The 13374-nt window shown below is 40.0% G+C and overlaps 1 protein-coding gene across 4 annotated transcripts in view; it reads right to left on the reverse strand.

Moving 5' to 3' along the window:
- Positions 1-7489: 7489 nt before the first annotated feature.
- adam22.L (ADAM metallopeptidase domain 22 L homeolog) overlaps positions 7490-13374 on the reverse strand; it is a 128490-nt gene continuing 122605 nt past the window's right edge. For 3 of the 4 annotated variants that reach the window (XM_018266305.2, XM_018266306.2, XM_041565290.1), the window contains 4 exons: positions 13267-13367; positions 11815-11881; positions 10220-10343; positions 7490-9370 (listed from right to left, as the gene is read on the reverse strand). In XM_018266305.2, coding sequence (XP_018121794.1) covers positions 9350-9370; positions 10220-10343; positions 11815-11881; positions 13267-13367 — 313 coding nt within the window. In that variant the 3' untranslated portion in view covers positions 7490-9349. 4 annotated transcript variants of the gene reach the window in all.

The raw sequence follows: 13374 nt of genomic DNA on the forward strand, positions 1-13374 counted from the left end.
AATAAAGTTTATTTAATGTTTAAACGATTTTCTAGTAGCCTTAAGGTATGTAGATACAAATTACTGAAAGATCCGTTAGCTGGAAATCCCAATGTCCCGAGCATTCTGGATAACAGGTCCCATATCTGTATTAAGCACACGGAGTACACTTGTACTTCTCAGCTGTTTATAATTGTTGCAACTGAACCCATCCATCTTTTTTGCCGACTGTCCTCCTATTCTTCTCCCTTTAAAAGAATAATTGTCTTTTTCAATGAACTGGATCATTCCATAATATGTCCAATATATATTGTTCCTTTTTTTCTTCTTTAAATGTGATGCACTTGTGTGTGTTTGGTGACATATAATTGCCCCATTACATTGTGAGTGTGGATCAAACCAGCCTGTGAAGTTAATGGCTGCATTGGAGCAGGGGCACAAAGAGATGTTGGTTAGGGGCTTATAATCAGGTTATTGTAACAATAAAGGTAGCAGTAAGAAATTGCTACTATTGCTGGTACTTTCATCTTTATGGAGTTTCATAGCATTACCTGTGTATGGATGAGAAGATACAAGCATCTGCAGACATCAAAATGCTCCGTTTGTGATGTTCCCGTGCAATGGGCGATGTTACTGGGGAATCAAAGGGAGGCGCTGAATGCCACAGAGGCAGACGATGAATATTTTAATATAAAAGAGTTTGTGATCTATGGAAATGACGAGGCCTGGGCACTATATATAGCAAGCAAATGCCATTCTGTGCCTCCATTTAACCATCTAGATACATTAGCGAAGAACAGGGCAATGATAGTCACAAGTAAGGCATAAGGGTCCACATGCTTTAAAGGGAATGGCAATGCCTATTAAAAACATAATTCTAAGCAACTTTACAATATACATCAATTACAAAGTTTCTATGGTTTTGAAGTTATTTGTATATGTATTGTTATTGAAAGCAGTGTTTGTCAGTTTCTACTCTTTGCACTGGTGGATCAGATAGTTCACCAGAAATAAAGACTTTTTCCAATAACATTCTAAATTTCCACGTGTGACCGTTTTTCTAATAATGAAGTGTAAAGTGTCATTTTTCACCTTCTAAGGGCTCTTACAGATGAGCCTTTTTAGCTGCGCTCCCCTGTGTTTCGGTTTCATGCGTTGAGCTGCAGGGGAGCACAGGAGTAGATGCACTGAATTCAATGGAGCTGTACTCACACAGATGCATGTAAGCGCTGTATGCAGGTTGGGACGCAGTATGTTGCATGTATGTGTGAGTACAGCTCCATTGAAAAGAATTCAGTGCGTCTAATCCTACGCTCCCCTGCAGCTGAACGCACAAAACCAGAACGCAGGGGAGCGCTGCTAAAAATGCTCATCTGTAAGAGCCCTAAAGCAGCTCTGGGAGGTAGTGATGTGCGGGTCAGGGTTTCCCTAACCCACACCCAACCCTAACCCGCCCTGCTAATACCCGCACCTGCCCGCACACACTTCCGGGGATCCTTTTATAGACCCACGCCGACCTGCCCCGCCGATGATGTCACAATGACTTCACAAAAGGGGCGGGGCAAGCAGACGCGACACTATAAAACCAGAACCTGGAAGTTGGTTGCCGGCATTTGAAGGTGGTTGCCCGCCACCCACGAGGAGCACTGCGAGGTCGACACATCACTACAGGGAGGGGAGTCGCCGACCATGTAAATTGTTCTAAATTGATACGTTTAGTTGATACATTTCTTATCTTTGTCCCTGCTGAGCAGAATCTCTGGGTTTTATTACAGGCAGCTGTTAGAATTGATACAATAATTGCTAATACTCAAGAGATGTTGCTAAAAAAAATCAACTAAATGTTGCAAAATTGTAACAATCTGCACCAGAATTACTGAGCTGCCACATTGAAACGCCAGAGACAGGGACATTCAACATTAAGATTTTGAAAAAACTGTAAAAAATGGAAAGTCATTGAAAAAAAGTCTTGTTTTCTGGTGAACAATCTGAAAACAACTGAACTAAAAAAGTGAATGGAAGGTGAACAACCCCTTTAACAGACCTGGGGACTAAGTAACATTTACTAGTTAAGGAAATGCTGCTTTCAAAAGCAATTGTTTTGACAAATAACTTCAAAAGCACTGGACATTTTTAACAAACATATATTGGAAAGTTGCTTAGAATTATGTTTTCTTTTATTAGGCACATTTTTATTTTGGGGTTGACTTGCCCTTTAACTCTTTTCATACAAGGCCACTGTAAGCCTGAGCTGTATATGTATCCAAAGGATTTTCTGTTAACACCAAAGGCATTGATAGTAACAGCAATGTTGAGTCTGTTTATACTAATGAGTAGCTGATGTGATGCTTAATTAGCAAGAGCCTTAGGGCTCTTACTCACTGGCGTTCTGACCTGCGCTCCCCTGCTTTCCGTTTTTTGGCATTCAGCCGCAGGGGAGCGCAGGAATAGACGCAAGTCATTATTTCAAATGGGCCTGTACTCACACAGGCGTGTGTAGGCGCTGAACGCAGGTTGAGACGCAACATGCTGCATTTTTCCTGCGTTCGGCGCCTACACGCGCCTGAGTGAGTACAGCCCCATTTGAAATAATGACATGCGTCTATTCCTGCGCTCCCCTGCGGCTGAACGCCAAAAAACGGAACGCAGGGGAGCGCAGGTCAGAATGCCAGTGAGTAAGAGCCCTTATGTATCTCTTGCAATGTCTACAGCAGCCCTAGTGCCTATAGTCTGGGCCATGAAGCCACTGAGACTGAGCTATAAAGTGAGCACAGACTGACAATGTCACTCGGTCCAAGGAACTAAAAGCACTTTGTTTGGCTTAATTATAATTTTATTTTGGAGAAAGTACAGTGTAGAAATCACAATAGCACTTTAAAACATACACGAAAAATCTGTGCATAGACACTCAGATTAGTGTTATCACACTCTGGTGACTGCACTGAATATTAACAATATTGCACTAGGTTCTGTTATTTATTTTTTTTTTGCTTGATTTGATGATCCAGTGGAGGAACTGTGAAAAAGATCGGCAAAGGAAAAAATTCTGAGGGTTTACTTTTCCTTTAAATCTTGCAAATATTTGTTGTTTTTCCCAACTTTAACTCTGTTGTACGCATTGGATATTTAACAGCATTCTGTTGGACTTTAACAGCAATAATTGAGGGGTTATTTATCAACGGTCGAAATGTTTTTTACCCGAAATATGAGTTTTCGATTTTTCAGTCAAAACTCAAATTTTCAGGTTACAAAAAAAAAAACGTACATTTTTCAAGATTTATTGTAATGAGGCTGGAAATATCTCGAATCGAAAAATTCACCATCTAAAACCTTTTTAAAGTTGAGCGTAGGACTGGCCAGATATGGGATGACTTTGACGTAGTTGGCCAGCTTAAATATATTGCAATATATGGACAAACAATCCCTGTTTTGTTTAAAGGGTAAGGCATTTTTTAGTAGCAGTATGCACAAAATGTCTCTGTCTTAAATATATTGATAATGGGTTGAGTGCAGAGGAATCTTGTATTTGACTATATGTATTTTGTGGTCACAGCCTCGTTGCACCCCCGCCTAATGGTTTTAAAAACTAGTGGTGAGCACAACTTTCCCTTGTTTCTTATAGTTATACAGGAGCAGTGACCAGCTCCATGTTGTAGCTCCCACCCCTCCCAGCTATAGTCAGGTGATCCCACTGGTGTCTAATAAAAGGGCAGCCAAGTTTGGTTTTACTTTGAAAGCAGCAAGTAAGTTGCAGGTAAAACTTAGTCCATGTGTAAAATGTATAATGAAGCAATAGAATTCTTAATGAATCAGATAAAATTGAGCGTAGAACTGGCCAGATATGGGATGACTGTGACGTAGTTGGCCAGCTTAAATATATTGCAATATATGGACAAACAATCCCTGTGTTGTTTAAAGGGTAAGGCATTTTTCAGTAGCAGTATGCACAAAATGTCTCTGTCTTAAATATATTGATAATGGGTTGAGTGCAGAGGATTCTTGTATTTGACTATAACCAGCTAAAACTTGTCAAGGTCATGTAGGAGTCAATGTCAGAGATCCCTTGAACCATTTAAAGATGTTAATAGCCTTCATGATGTTCAGGTGTTTTTTGGTGGATTTTGCTCAAACACCCGATTGATTAAATTTTTTTTTTTGCCGAAAACTCTATAAATTCGAGTTTTTCACAGTTTTTTCTTAAATCTGAAAACATTGTGAATTTATTCGAGGTATAAATTAAACCTCTAAAACTCGCCCCGTCACATGGTAAACTTACTGCAGCACATCACATGATATAAAGGTAGCTCTGCATTAGTCTCATTAATAGTAATGTGTGCCTTGCTTGGTGATTAAAGGAGAAGCAAACCCAAAAGTTAAAACCCCCTTACCTAATTGTTACCCCGGGCAAATGCCCCTAACTTTTTACTTACCACTCGTTGCAGATTTTGTCCAGCGGAGTTCACAGGCGCCATCTTCTTCTCTTCAGTAATCTTCGACATGAGACCGGCGTGCCAGTGCTGAAGCATTGGTCTTATTCTGAAGATTACCGAAGCGGCTGAAGTTTTGTCCAGGGTAACACTTAGGCTGAGGGGGGAAGGAGGGGACCCTATGTAGGGTAGGGTTTTTTTTAACTTTTGGGTTTGCTTCTCCTTTAATCACCAAGCAAGGCACACATTACTATGACTAATACAGAGCTCCTTTTATATCGTTTTTTTTTATACCTCAAATAAACTCACAACTCAAATGTTTTCAGATTTAAGAAGAAACTCGGGTGGGGGGAGGAGGGATGGGGGTCGGTGTAGGGTAGAGTTTTTTTTAATTAAGGGTTTAGTTCTCCTTTAAAGGGTAGTAATAATCCTCCCATTGGCTTGGCTACAGCAACAGTGAAACTACTAACAGTAGTAGTGAAAATGTGTCCCATCCCCCATGTCGCCATTTTAATGAATAATATACAAAGTCTTCAGGCACAGATACAATCTCTTTATTGTCAGGATTGCGTCCCTTTTTATCATTCATAGAAGCATACCCATGAGCAGAAATTACAGATAGAAAAAACAGGGTATTTATTCATTGACACATTAGAACAATTTCACTCTGGATTGTGATTGCATCATGTGACCAATAATGACAGTGACTCTTCCTGGTGCTGACACGAGTGCAGGTTTAAATAACAACATTCTGTTAGAAAAAAAATTATTTTAGGAAAAAGTGTGTGTGTGAGGTTTGCAGGAGGGATACACAGTCATATAGTAAGTTAGGTTGAAAAAAGACACACGTCCATCAAATTCAACCTTTTTACTTTTTTTTTTTTTTTTAACCTGCCTAACTGCCAGTTGATACAGAGGAAGGCAAAAACAAAAAAACGGAATATTGTGTGGCCCAGTGTGATTGTTCCTCTTCTACTGAATTCTGCGTACAAACCATTTGTACTGTATGGCTACTAGGGATGAACCCAATCCCCGATTTTGGATTTGGCCGAATCCTTTGTGAAAGATTCGGCCGAATACCGAACCCTAATTTGCATATGAAAATGGGAAGGGGAAAACTTTTTACTTCCTTGTTTTGTGACAAAAAGTCATGCGATTTCCCTCCCTGCCCTAATTTGCATATGCAAATTAGGATTCGGATTTCATACGGCCGGGAAGAAGGATTCCTGGCCAAATCACGAACGGAATCCTGGATTCGTTGCATCCCTATTGGCTACTAAAACAGATGCAGAGGTTCATGGGAACCCCATTAGACATTCTTAGCGGGGGTTGTGCACCTTAAAATCAACTTTCGGTATGACACGGACCTTGATATTCTGAGATTGTTTGCAATCAGTTTTCTGTGTTTTTTTTCACTTCTTGAGCTTTTTGTTCGGCAGCTGTCCAATTTGTAATTTCAGCAGCTATATGTTTGCTAGGGTCCAATTCACCCTAGCAACCAGGCAACGGCGTGAATGAGAGACTGATATATCAATAGGAAAAAGAAACATAAGAAATACAAATAAACAATGATAATTAGATTGTAGCCTCACAGAACAACAGGTTTTTGGCTGCTGGGGTCAGTGACCCCTGTTTGTAAGCTCATTCCTCGTCTGCTGATACACCAAGTAATGGCTGGAGAGTCGGACTGGGCCTGACCTGATCCCGCCTGCCCCCTGCTATCGCTCTCCCCCTATTATAAAAGTAAGTATAAGAGGTGCGTGGGGGGCTTCTAGGGTAGCAGTGCCAGTCCAACCCTGAATGGCTGACATTGTGCAACAGCAAATTACATTTTGAAACTTGCCCAATCCCGAACTGATATGTATAGGGCATGGGTATGAGAATGGGCAGGACACCATACACAATACAATTTAATGTGTGTTCACCTTTAGCAGTGCCCGCTAGAGGAATAACAGCAAGTCTCGGCATAGAGTTTATATTTGGGGAAGGAAAGATAAAGTGTCAGTTCTGCGGAACCAGGAAGTAGAGATGCACAGACACTTGGCACGAATGAAGCCCACTTTATTTTACCTGTTCTCAAATACATCCAGCTATTGACCAACCGACGCTTCATCAAATCTATTGCTTCCTTGCAGTTGGTCTTGAGGTTATATTTACCCTGCCTGCACTATAGAGTGGGCCAACTGTACAAATGAGCAGGGCCAACATACTATGGGCAAAAATAGAAAAGAAAGTGTAAAGCTTGAAATTAGTGATAATCTCTACTGTTTCTTTCTTATGATACAACGATGGCAATTGAGTTTATAAAATCAACCCCAGGAATGGAACGGCGTTGCTAACGTTCTAGAAAATGTTAAAAGAAGTTGTTGCCACACGCCAGTCCTGGTTGGCTTCGGAGATGAGGAAAGTACTAACTGTTGACTTCCAACTCCCAGAATCCCTCTTACAGGGGGTTGGGGGGGATCAGGTCAATTTCATCCAAATTGTCTAGGGTTGCACCGAATCCACTATTTTGGATTTGGCTGAACCACTGAATCCTTTGGAGGAAGTGGTTTTGTCCACGAAACGCGTCAAGCATATTGGCTGTTATGCGCTCTGTCTGATGTTTTAAAGATTTTCAAATAAAAGGATGTTTTAAAGGGGACCCGTCACCCAAAAAACAAATTCAAAATCCTATTTTATCACATTATTCAAGCAAAATAAACTTTAATTACACTTCATAAATTATTTGAATCTTATTTCCTTCAGTCTAGGAATTCATAATTATAACAAGCAGGCAGCAGCCATTTTGTGGACACTGTTATTAAGACAAGCCTTGCATCATCTCAGAATCTTGTTTGTGCACCAGAATGGGAGACCTGATGTCCATCCCCATGCCCTGGCTACACAATTAAATGGTTAAGAGAAATGGGGAATGAGGGGAGAGCAGTGACATTTAGGAAGTGCTGAATGGAAATTGAAAGTAAATGTCTGCCCCGCCTCTATGCCTAAGGCATAGAGAAGGGGCAGACAATATTTGATTGACAGCTGAGATTTTTAAATGAGTTTACAACAGCTATAAATGCTTTTATAAAAAATAAAAATTGGATTTCATGTTTATTTGAAAAGGACTTTTATTATACAGATTTATTTTTTCTGGGTGACAGGTCCACTTTAAAGCTGCCGGTGCTCTGTGTCGAAAGAATATCGCATCGGGAGCGGTTTACGTAGTAGCACATCGGAGATTCATGAGGGTCAGTGAGTGCTCCCTGCTTTTTTGTTTTTCTTTGAATCCTTTGTGAAAGATTCGGCCAAATACCGAACCGAATTTGTTTTGTGACAAAAAATCACATGATTTTAAGGATTCGGTTTGGCCAGGCACAAGGATTCGGCCAAAACAGAATCCTGCTGAAAATGGCCGCATCCTGGATTCGGTGCATCCCTAATATTGCCACAAGCTTACAGATCAGTATGAGGCGTATGGTTTTTTCACCACTTGGCAGCTGATCAGGACTTTAGTAACATGTCGGGTTGTACCAAGACAATGGCAAGGCTGGGGAATGAGCGCTATACACAGACACTGGCACGCTAACAAAAGCTATGGCATAACCAATACAAGGGAAGCGGTACCAAAGATAAAGGATTGTTACATTCCACTTTGTCTGCCTTATATATATATATGTATAGCGAGAGAGAGAGATAATGCTGATCGTCTGTAGCCACACACACACGTAGCCTTCTCCCCCATAGCAGTTGCCCGTTATGTTTGTCCCAAGCTTCTCACTCTCAGCTGATACATCTGAAAGGCACAGTATTGACGTTGGCGTATCCGTAAGGTAATGAAATAAAACTCCTTGTGTCCCCAAGCTTGTGCTTGGATATAGGAGATATATATATATTGGCTTTGAGAGCTGTTTTGCAAGTTCCTTGGATCCTGCGATCAGTATCGACGGTCGTTCTACTAACTCCAAGATGGCCGCCTACTGGGCGGTAGTGGAATAGATTTCTGAGTGTTCGTTGGTTAGTACAATAATGCCTAGAATTCATTGTGCATTTTCTTTTTGAATCTCTATTTCCTGCAAAATATATGGCAAAAAAAAAATCTTCAAGACATTATCAAAGCATTCATTTTCCCCCCAATGCCCTTTGTTCCCCCCTAGCTACATAAGAAATACCTATTTCTATCTAAAATGTATGGGTTATTGACTTGTTCTGTCTATATATATATATCTCTGTGTTCTCAGCCGAATCCCTCCACTGCTCGTTGGATCGTTCCACTTCCTTCCGGAGACCCGTGTAAAATGGTAGCGGCGGATCGTTCCACTTCCTTCCGGAGACCCGTGTGAAATGGTAGCGGCGGGTTCACTCGCTGAACAGCTTTTGTTAAGCATTTGACAAAATAAGCTACTATGTAATAAATGTATTTATACCATTTAAAATGTACATATGTACAAAATTGTTTTTTTTTTTTTTTGTAAATTTGGTCGTTTAAATTAAAAATGTATCTTCGCCATGACAGCATGCTAGGCTGGAATATGTGTCATCGTTGGAGATGGGAATACAGGGTGAACGTGCACTCAACATAATCTTCCATAGTGACTGCATGCGACCAATGACTGGGTCCAACTCAGTTTCTGCCACTGGATGAGTGGGCTGCTCTATGTAGTATTTATAACCGGTGTCTCAAAAGATATTCATATTTTCTCATGCATAAAAATACTCTCTTCTTTCTCTGCTGTGTCCTTGTGAGCCTTTGTTTGTTATCCCCCCAATGAGGAATATAGAAGTTGCAGTTGGTCGTTAAGAGACTCTTCCCAACAGCGGTAAAGAGGGTCCTCTGTAAACAGCGATGTGTCCATGGTCCGTTAGTATGGATGGGTGAAGAGGCTCGGGATGATGTATAAGATGGATGGAGGGTACGGAGATAACTCTCCAGCAGGTGAAGCAATGTGTTTTCCAATCATTTATATGGAGGTTTCCCAGAGCTGCACAAAGACAGACAAATCATAGATATCATATTAGTTATACAATGCAATAACTACCCCCTACTGTAACATATAAGGATATTATGAATCACAGGGAAGTTCCATAGCCACATAAAAACACAAGGAACTTGTATACAGGTCATGGGACTCCAAAGTGACATATCCAAAATATCCTCATATTTTACAAAAGGGGTGCAATTATAATTAAAAATACGAAGACAAATGTATTTGTATTTTTAACTACGTTTTGTTTGATTTTTCTCACACACTCTCAATTTTACTGTTGTTCCATATACATGCACTGGGGTGAACTGTGGGTATATTATATCCCCTTCTTTATTTTTGTTTGTTTCAGACTTATTACACTTTGGTAGCGCTACAATTGGCTTTTTGTACCTATAGCCCAGACCGCCTGTACACGAGCACCCATGCAACACCCTTACCCAATCTCTTATACAGCAGCACCCAACCTGGGATATCACTGGGTGCAGAGCAGGCATGGCTGTATAATAGATTGTGGCTGTTAGTTGAGTAGGTGAAATTTGGGCTGGACTCACAGGTTTTCTTGCCAGTACCCAATGGGCCAGTCTGACACTCCTGATGTCAATAATTTCCTACTGAAACCAATAATTTCCTACTGTATATCTGTCATTTTGTAATTTGCTAAAATCTGAATAGACGCTGGTCCTCCAAGTGGGGCATCAACCAAAAAGTCTGGCAAATACTGACCTAAAAGCTGATGGGTCTGAGCTCTACAAAGACAATGTTGTTATATATTATCAGTGCTTATGGAGATGCAGGGACAGTCCAACCGTCTCCTGACAACTGCAGGAATAAAGTATTTCATACCCTTGCACTTTGTTTGCTGGCTTTTCTCTCTTCGTCTGGAAGTGGTGGCATGGGGTATGGGTATCTCCTACTAGATGCTATAGATCCAGTAGATGATGATGGAGACTTGGCAGGTGAAAGAGTCCTAATACAACAGAGCAAGAGAATCAAAATGATATTATGAGAAGTACAAGTAAAATGTAAATATAAAATATCTCTATTCCACAGTCTAGTGTGTACATAATATAGTGAATAAAGTACCCTCTATTGTAAAATATAAGGATATTATAAGTCACAGAGGAGTTCCACGACCATATAAAAGCACGAGGCCGAGTGTTTTTATACAGGTCATGGAACTCCGAGGTAACTTTTAATATTCTCATATTTTTCAACAAGGGGTACTTTATTTATTATAATACACAAGTTTCAGTGAGTCATGTGACAAAAATGACATCACTACTCACCGTTTATAACTGATGACATCACTAGTCACTGTTTATAAGGATATAATTTACAAGACATTCATGGCTTTTGTGTATTATAGATAATTATTTCAGCCAATCTTTCGAGTTGGTTTCACAACTTATCCTGCCGGACGGTCATCAATCAATCATGTAAATAAGCCAACTGGTTCTTCATAATGAACTTAATATTAGCGGCTTATTTGTATGCAGGATATTACTGAGTATTCTCGCTGGACCACTTCAGAGGGTGTTCCTGGAGCACAGGATCAAGACTTATAGACCTCGGCTCAGGCTAATGATGGCTCAGGAAAGCTAGGCTGGTGGCACACGTGAAGATTTGGGGGAGATTAGTCGCCCAGCAACAATTATTCTCTTCTTCGGGTGACTAATCTCTCTGAAATGGCCTCCGCCGGCAAGAATTTGAATTGCCCATGGGATGGAATACGTAATGCTTCATTTTCCGAAGTCGCCCGAAGTTGCCTCATGAGGAAACTTTGGGGGGCGACTTCGGAAATCCAAAGTTATTCATATGCCATCCTGCAGGCGATTTGTATTCGTGCCGGCAGAAGCCATTTCGGGTAGATTAGTCACCTGAAGACAAGAATAATTGTTGCTAGGCGATTAATCTCCCCCGAATCTTCACGTGTGCCACCAGATTTAATATAGATGCTTCATGGCGTGGGGTCATCCGTTCCCCCAATGTTGGGAGCATCCTATGCTCATCACAGATAGCAAGTTTGCACTTCCAGATCATTGAAAACCATGCTATTTTTTAGGCTTTCTCCTGTGGATAATTCAGCTAATTAGCATCTGCTTGGATGATGCCATTACAGTGACAATGACATTATGTTGGCCTTTATCAGAAAAAAGCTACTGGAACGTGTATTGCTACACAGATAAAACGCTTCATGTATTTTCACCTGTCATCAATATAACTATGATAGTTACTGAATCCCCTTTGGTACAGCACAGACTGTGTATTTGTTACAAGATAACAAGATAAAATGCAAAAATGTCTTTAAATCTGCCTTGAGTAATGTATGATAATTGATGCTTGATAATATGTATGAGCTCAGGAAGCCCCTCGTATGCTAGATAATAAGTTAGACTAAGATGGGCGTGAATAAATAGTGTAAAATTCAGTGCACTTACTCTGTGGAATTGGACCGTGGCCTAAATCTTTTTCCTCTGAGCTTTTTCCTGCTGCTGGTTACATTACCTGCAGAAATGTTATATACAAAGAGAAATAAATCAAAATGTTTCTTTAAAAAATACTAATAGTAATAAACCAGTGTTTTTCCTTTCCTAATTTATACAGACATGGGTCATACACATATAACAAAGCAGTTGGCTTTGATCACAAAATAGTACAGCTATATCTGATGGATTGGAATGTAAGAATTAGTGTCTCGGAGCAAGCAAATGTAAATACCACTTGATTTATCAAGCAAAGCCGCTCCTCACCTTGTACACAAACATTTAAAAGTGTACGCTTGTAGATTTAATGCAAAAGTCACTGGATTCTATAAGGAGGAACACAGAGCTTTGTTTCAAGCCTTTACGTTTTCATCCAAGAGGCTTGTTGTGATTGGGCGATTACAACCTAATACAAAAGCATCCAGTTTCTTGTGACACTGGTTCATCAACTCAAAAGTCAAAGTGACCAGGAACTGTATCTCACTTTTGTAATATCAAGTATTACTAGGGAGGTCTATTAACAAAGTGTTGTATCTGATGCAGACTATGTGTGGCCTAAGTCACATTCTGAATGAAACTTAAAGGAGTGGTTCACCTTTAATTTAACTTTTAGTATTTTATAAAATAGCCAATTCTAAGCAACTTTTCAACTGGTCTTAATTTTTTTTTTTTATTATTTGCCTTTTTCTTCTTCTTTCCAGCTTTTAAATGGGGGATCACTGAAAAAATGCTCTCTAAGGCTACAAATGTATTGTTATTGCTACTTTTTATTACTCATCTTTTTATTCAGGCCTCTCCTATTCATATTCCAGTCTCTTATTCAAATCAATGCAAGGTTGTTAGGGTAATTTGGACCCTAGTTACCAGATTGCTGAAATTACAAACTGGAGAGCTGCTGAATAAGAAGCTAAATAACTCAAAAACCACAAATAATAAAAAATGAAAACCAACTGCAAATTGTCTCAGAATATCTCTCTCTATATCATACTAACAGTTATTCAAAGGTGAGCAACACCTTTAACTCCCATGTCACCCCATATGCTATTGACTGATTCAGTTACTGTACTACAAACATCATAGGCCATTGTAAGTGGAAAGTCTTCTACTAATTGTTTTCAAAATTAAAATTTCAACCTCCTCCCCTGCTTAGCAAGGAAATGACCAATAAGGCAGGATTCCTGAGCGCTAGAATTCAAGAACCCTCATATTTTATGGATGATAAATATTCTACCAATCAGTAAGGTTTAATTATAAAACAGACAATAGATTTGAGTGTCTTTTATTAGGGCCCAAAACATATCTCAGCCATCTCACAAGACCACTGATGTGACACACCCATTCATTTTAATAGGACATACTCTGCCCAATTCAGACTGACTGCCACATTACATATCTGGCAGTTTATACCTTGCCAGGAGTTACTTCGTGACCGACCATTCTCACAGCCATCAGAGACATGCTTAGTGTCAGGGATCCTTTCACTCCAAGAGTGGGATAAACCATTTGACCTGGAAG

The sequence above is a fragment of the Xenopus laevis genome, chromosome 6L (genome assembly GCF_017654675.1).
Source record: "Xenopus laevis strain J_2021 chromosome 6L, Xenopus_laevis_v10.1, whole genome shotgun sequence".
NCBI lineage: Eukaryota > Metazoa > Chordata > Amphibia > Anura > Pipidae > Xenopus > Xenopus laevis.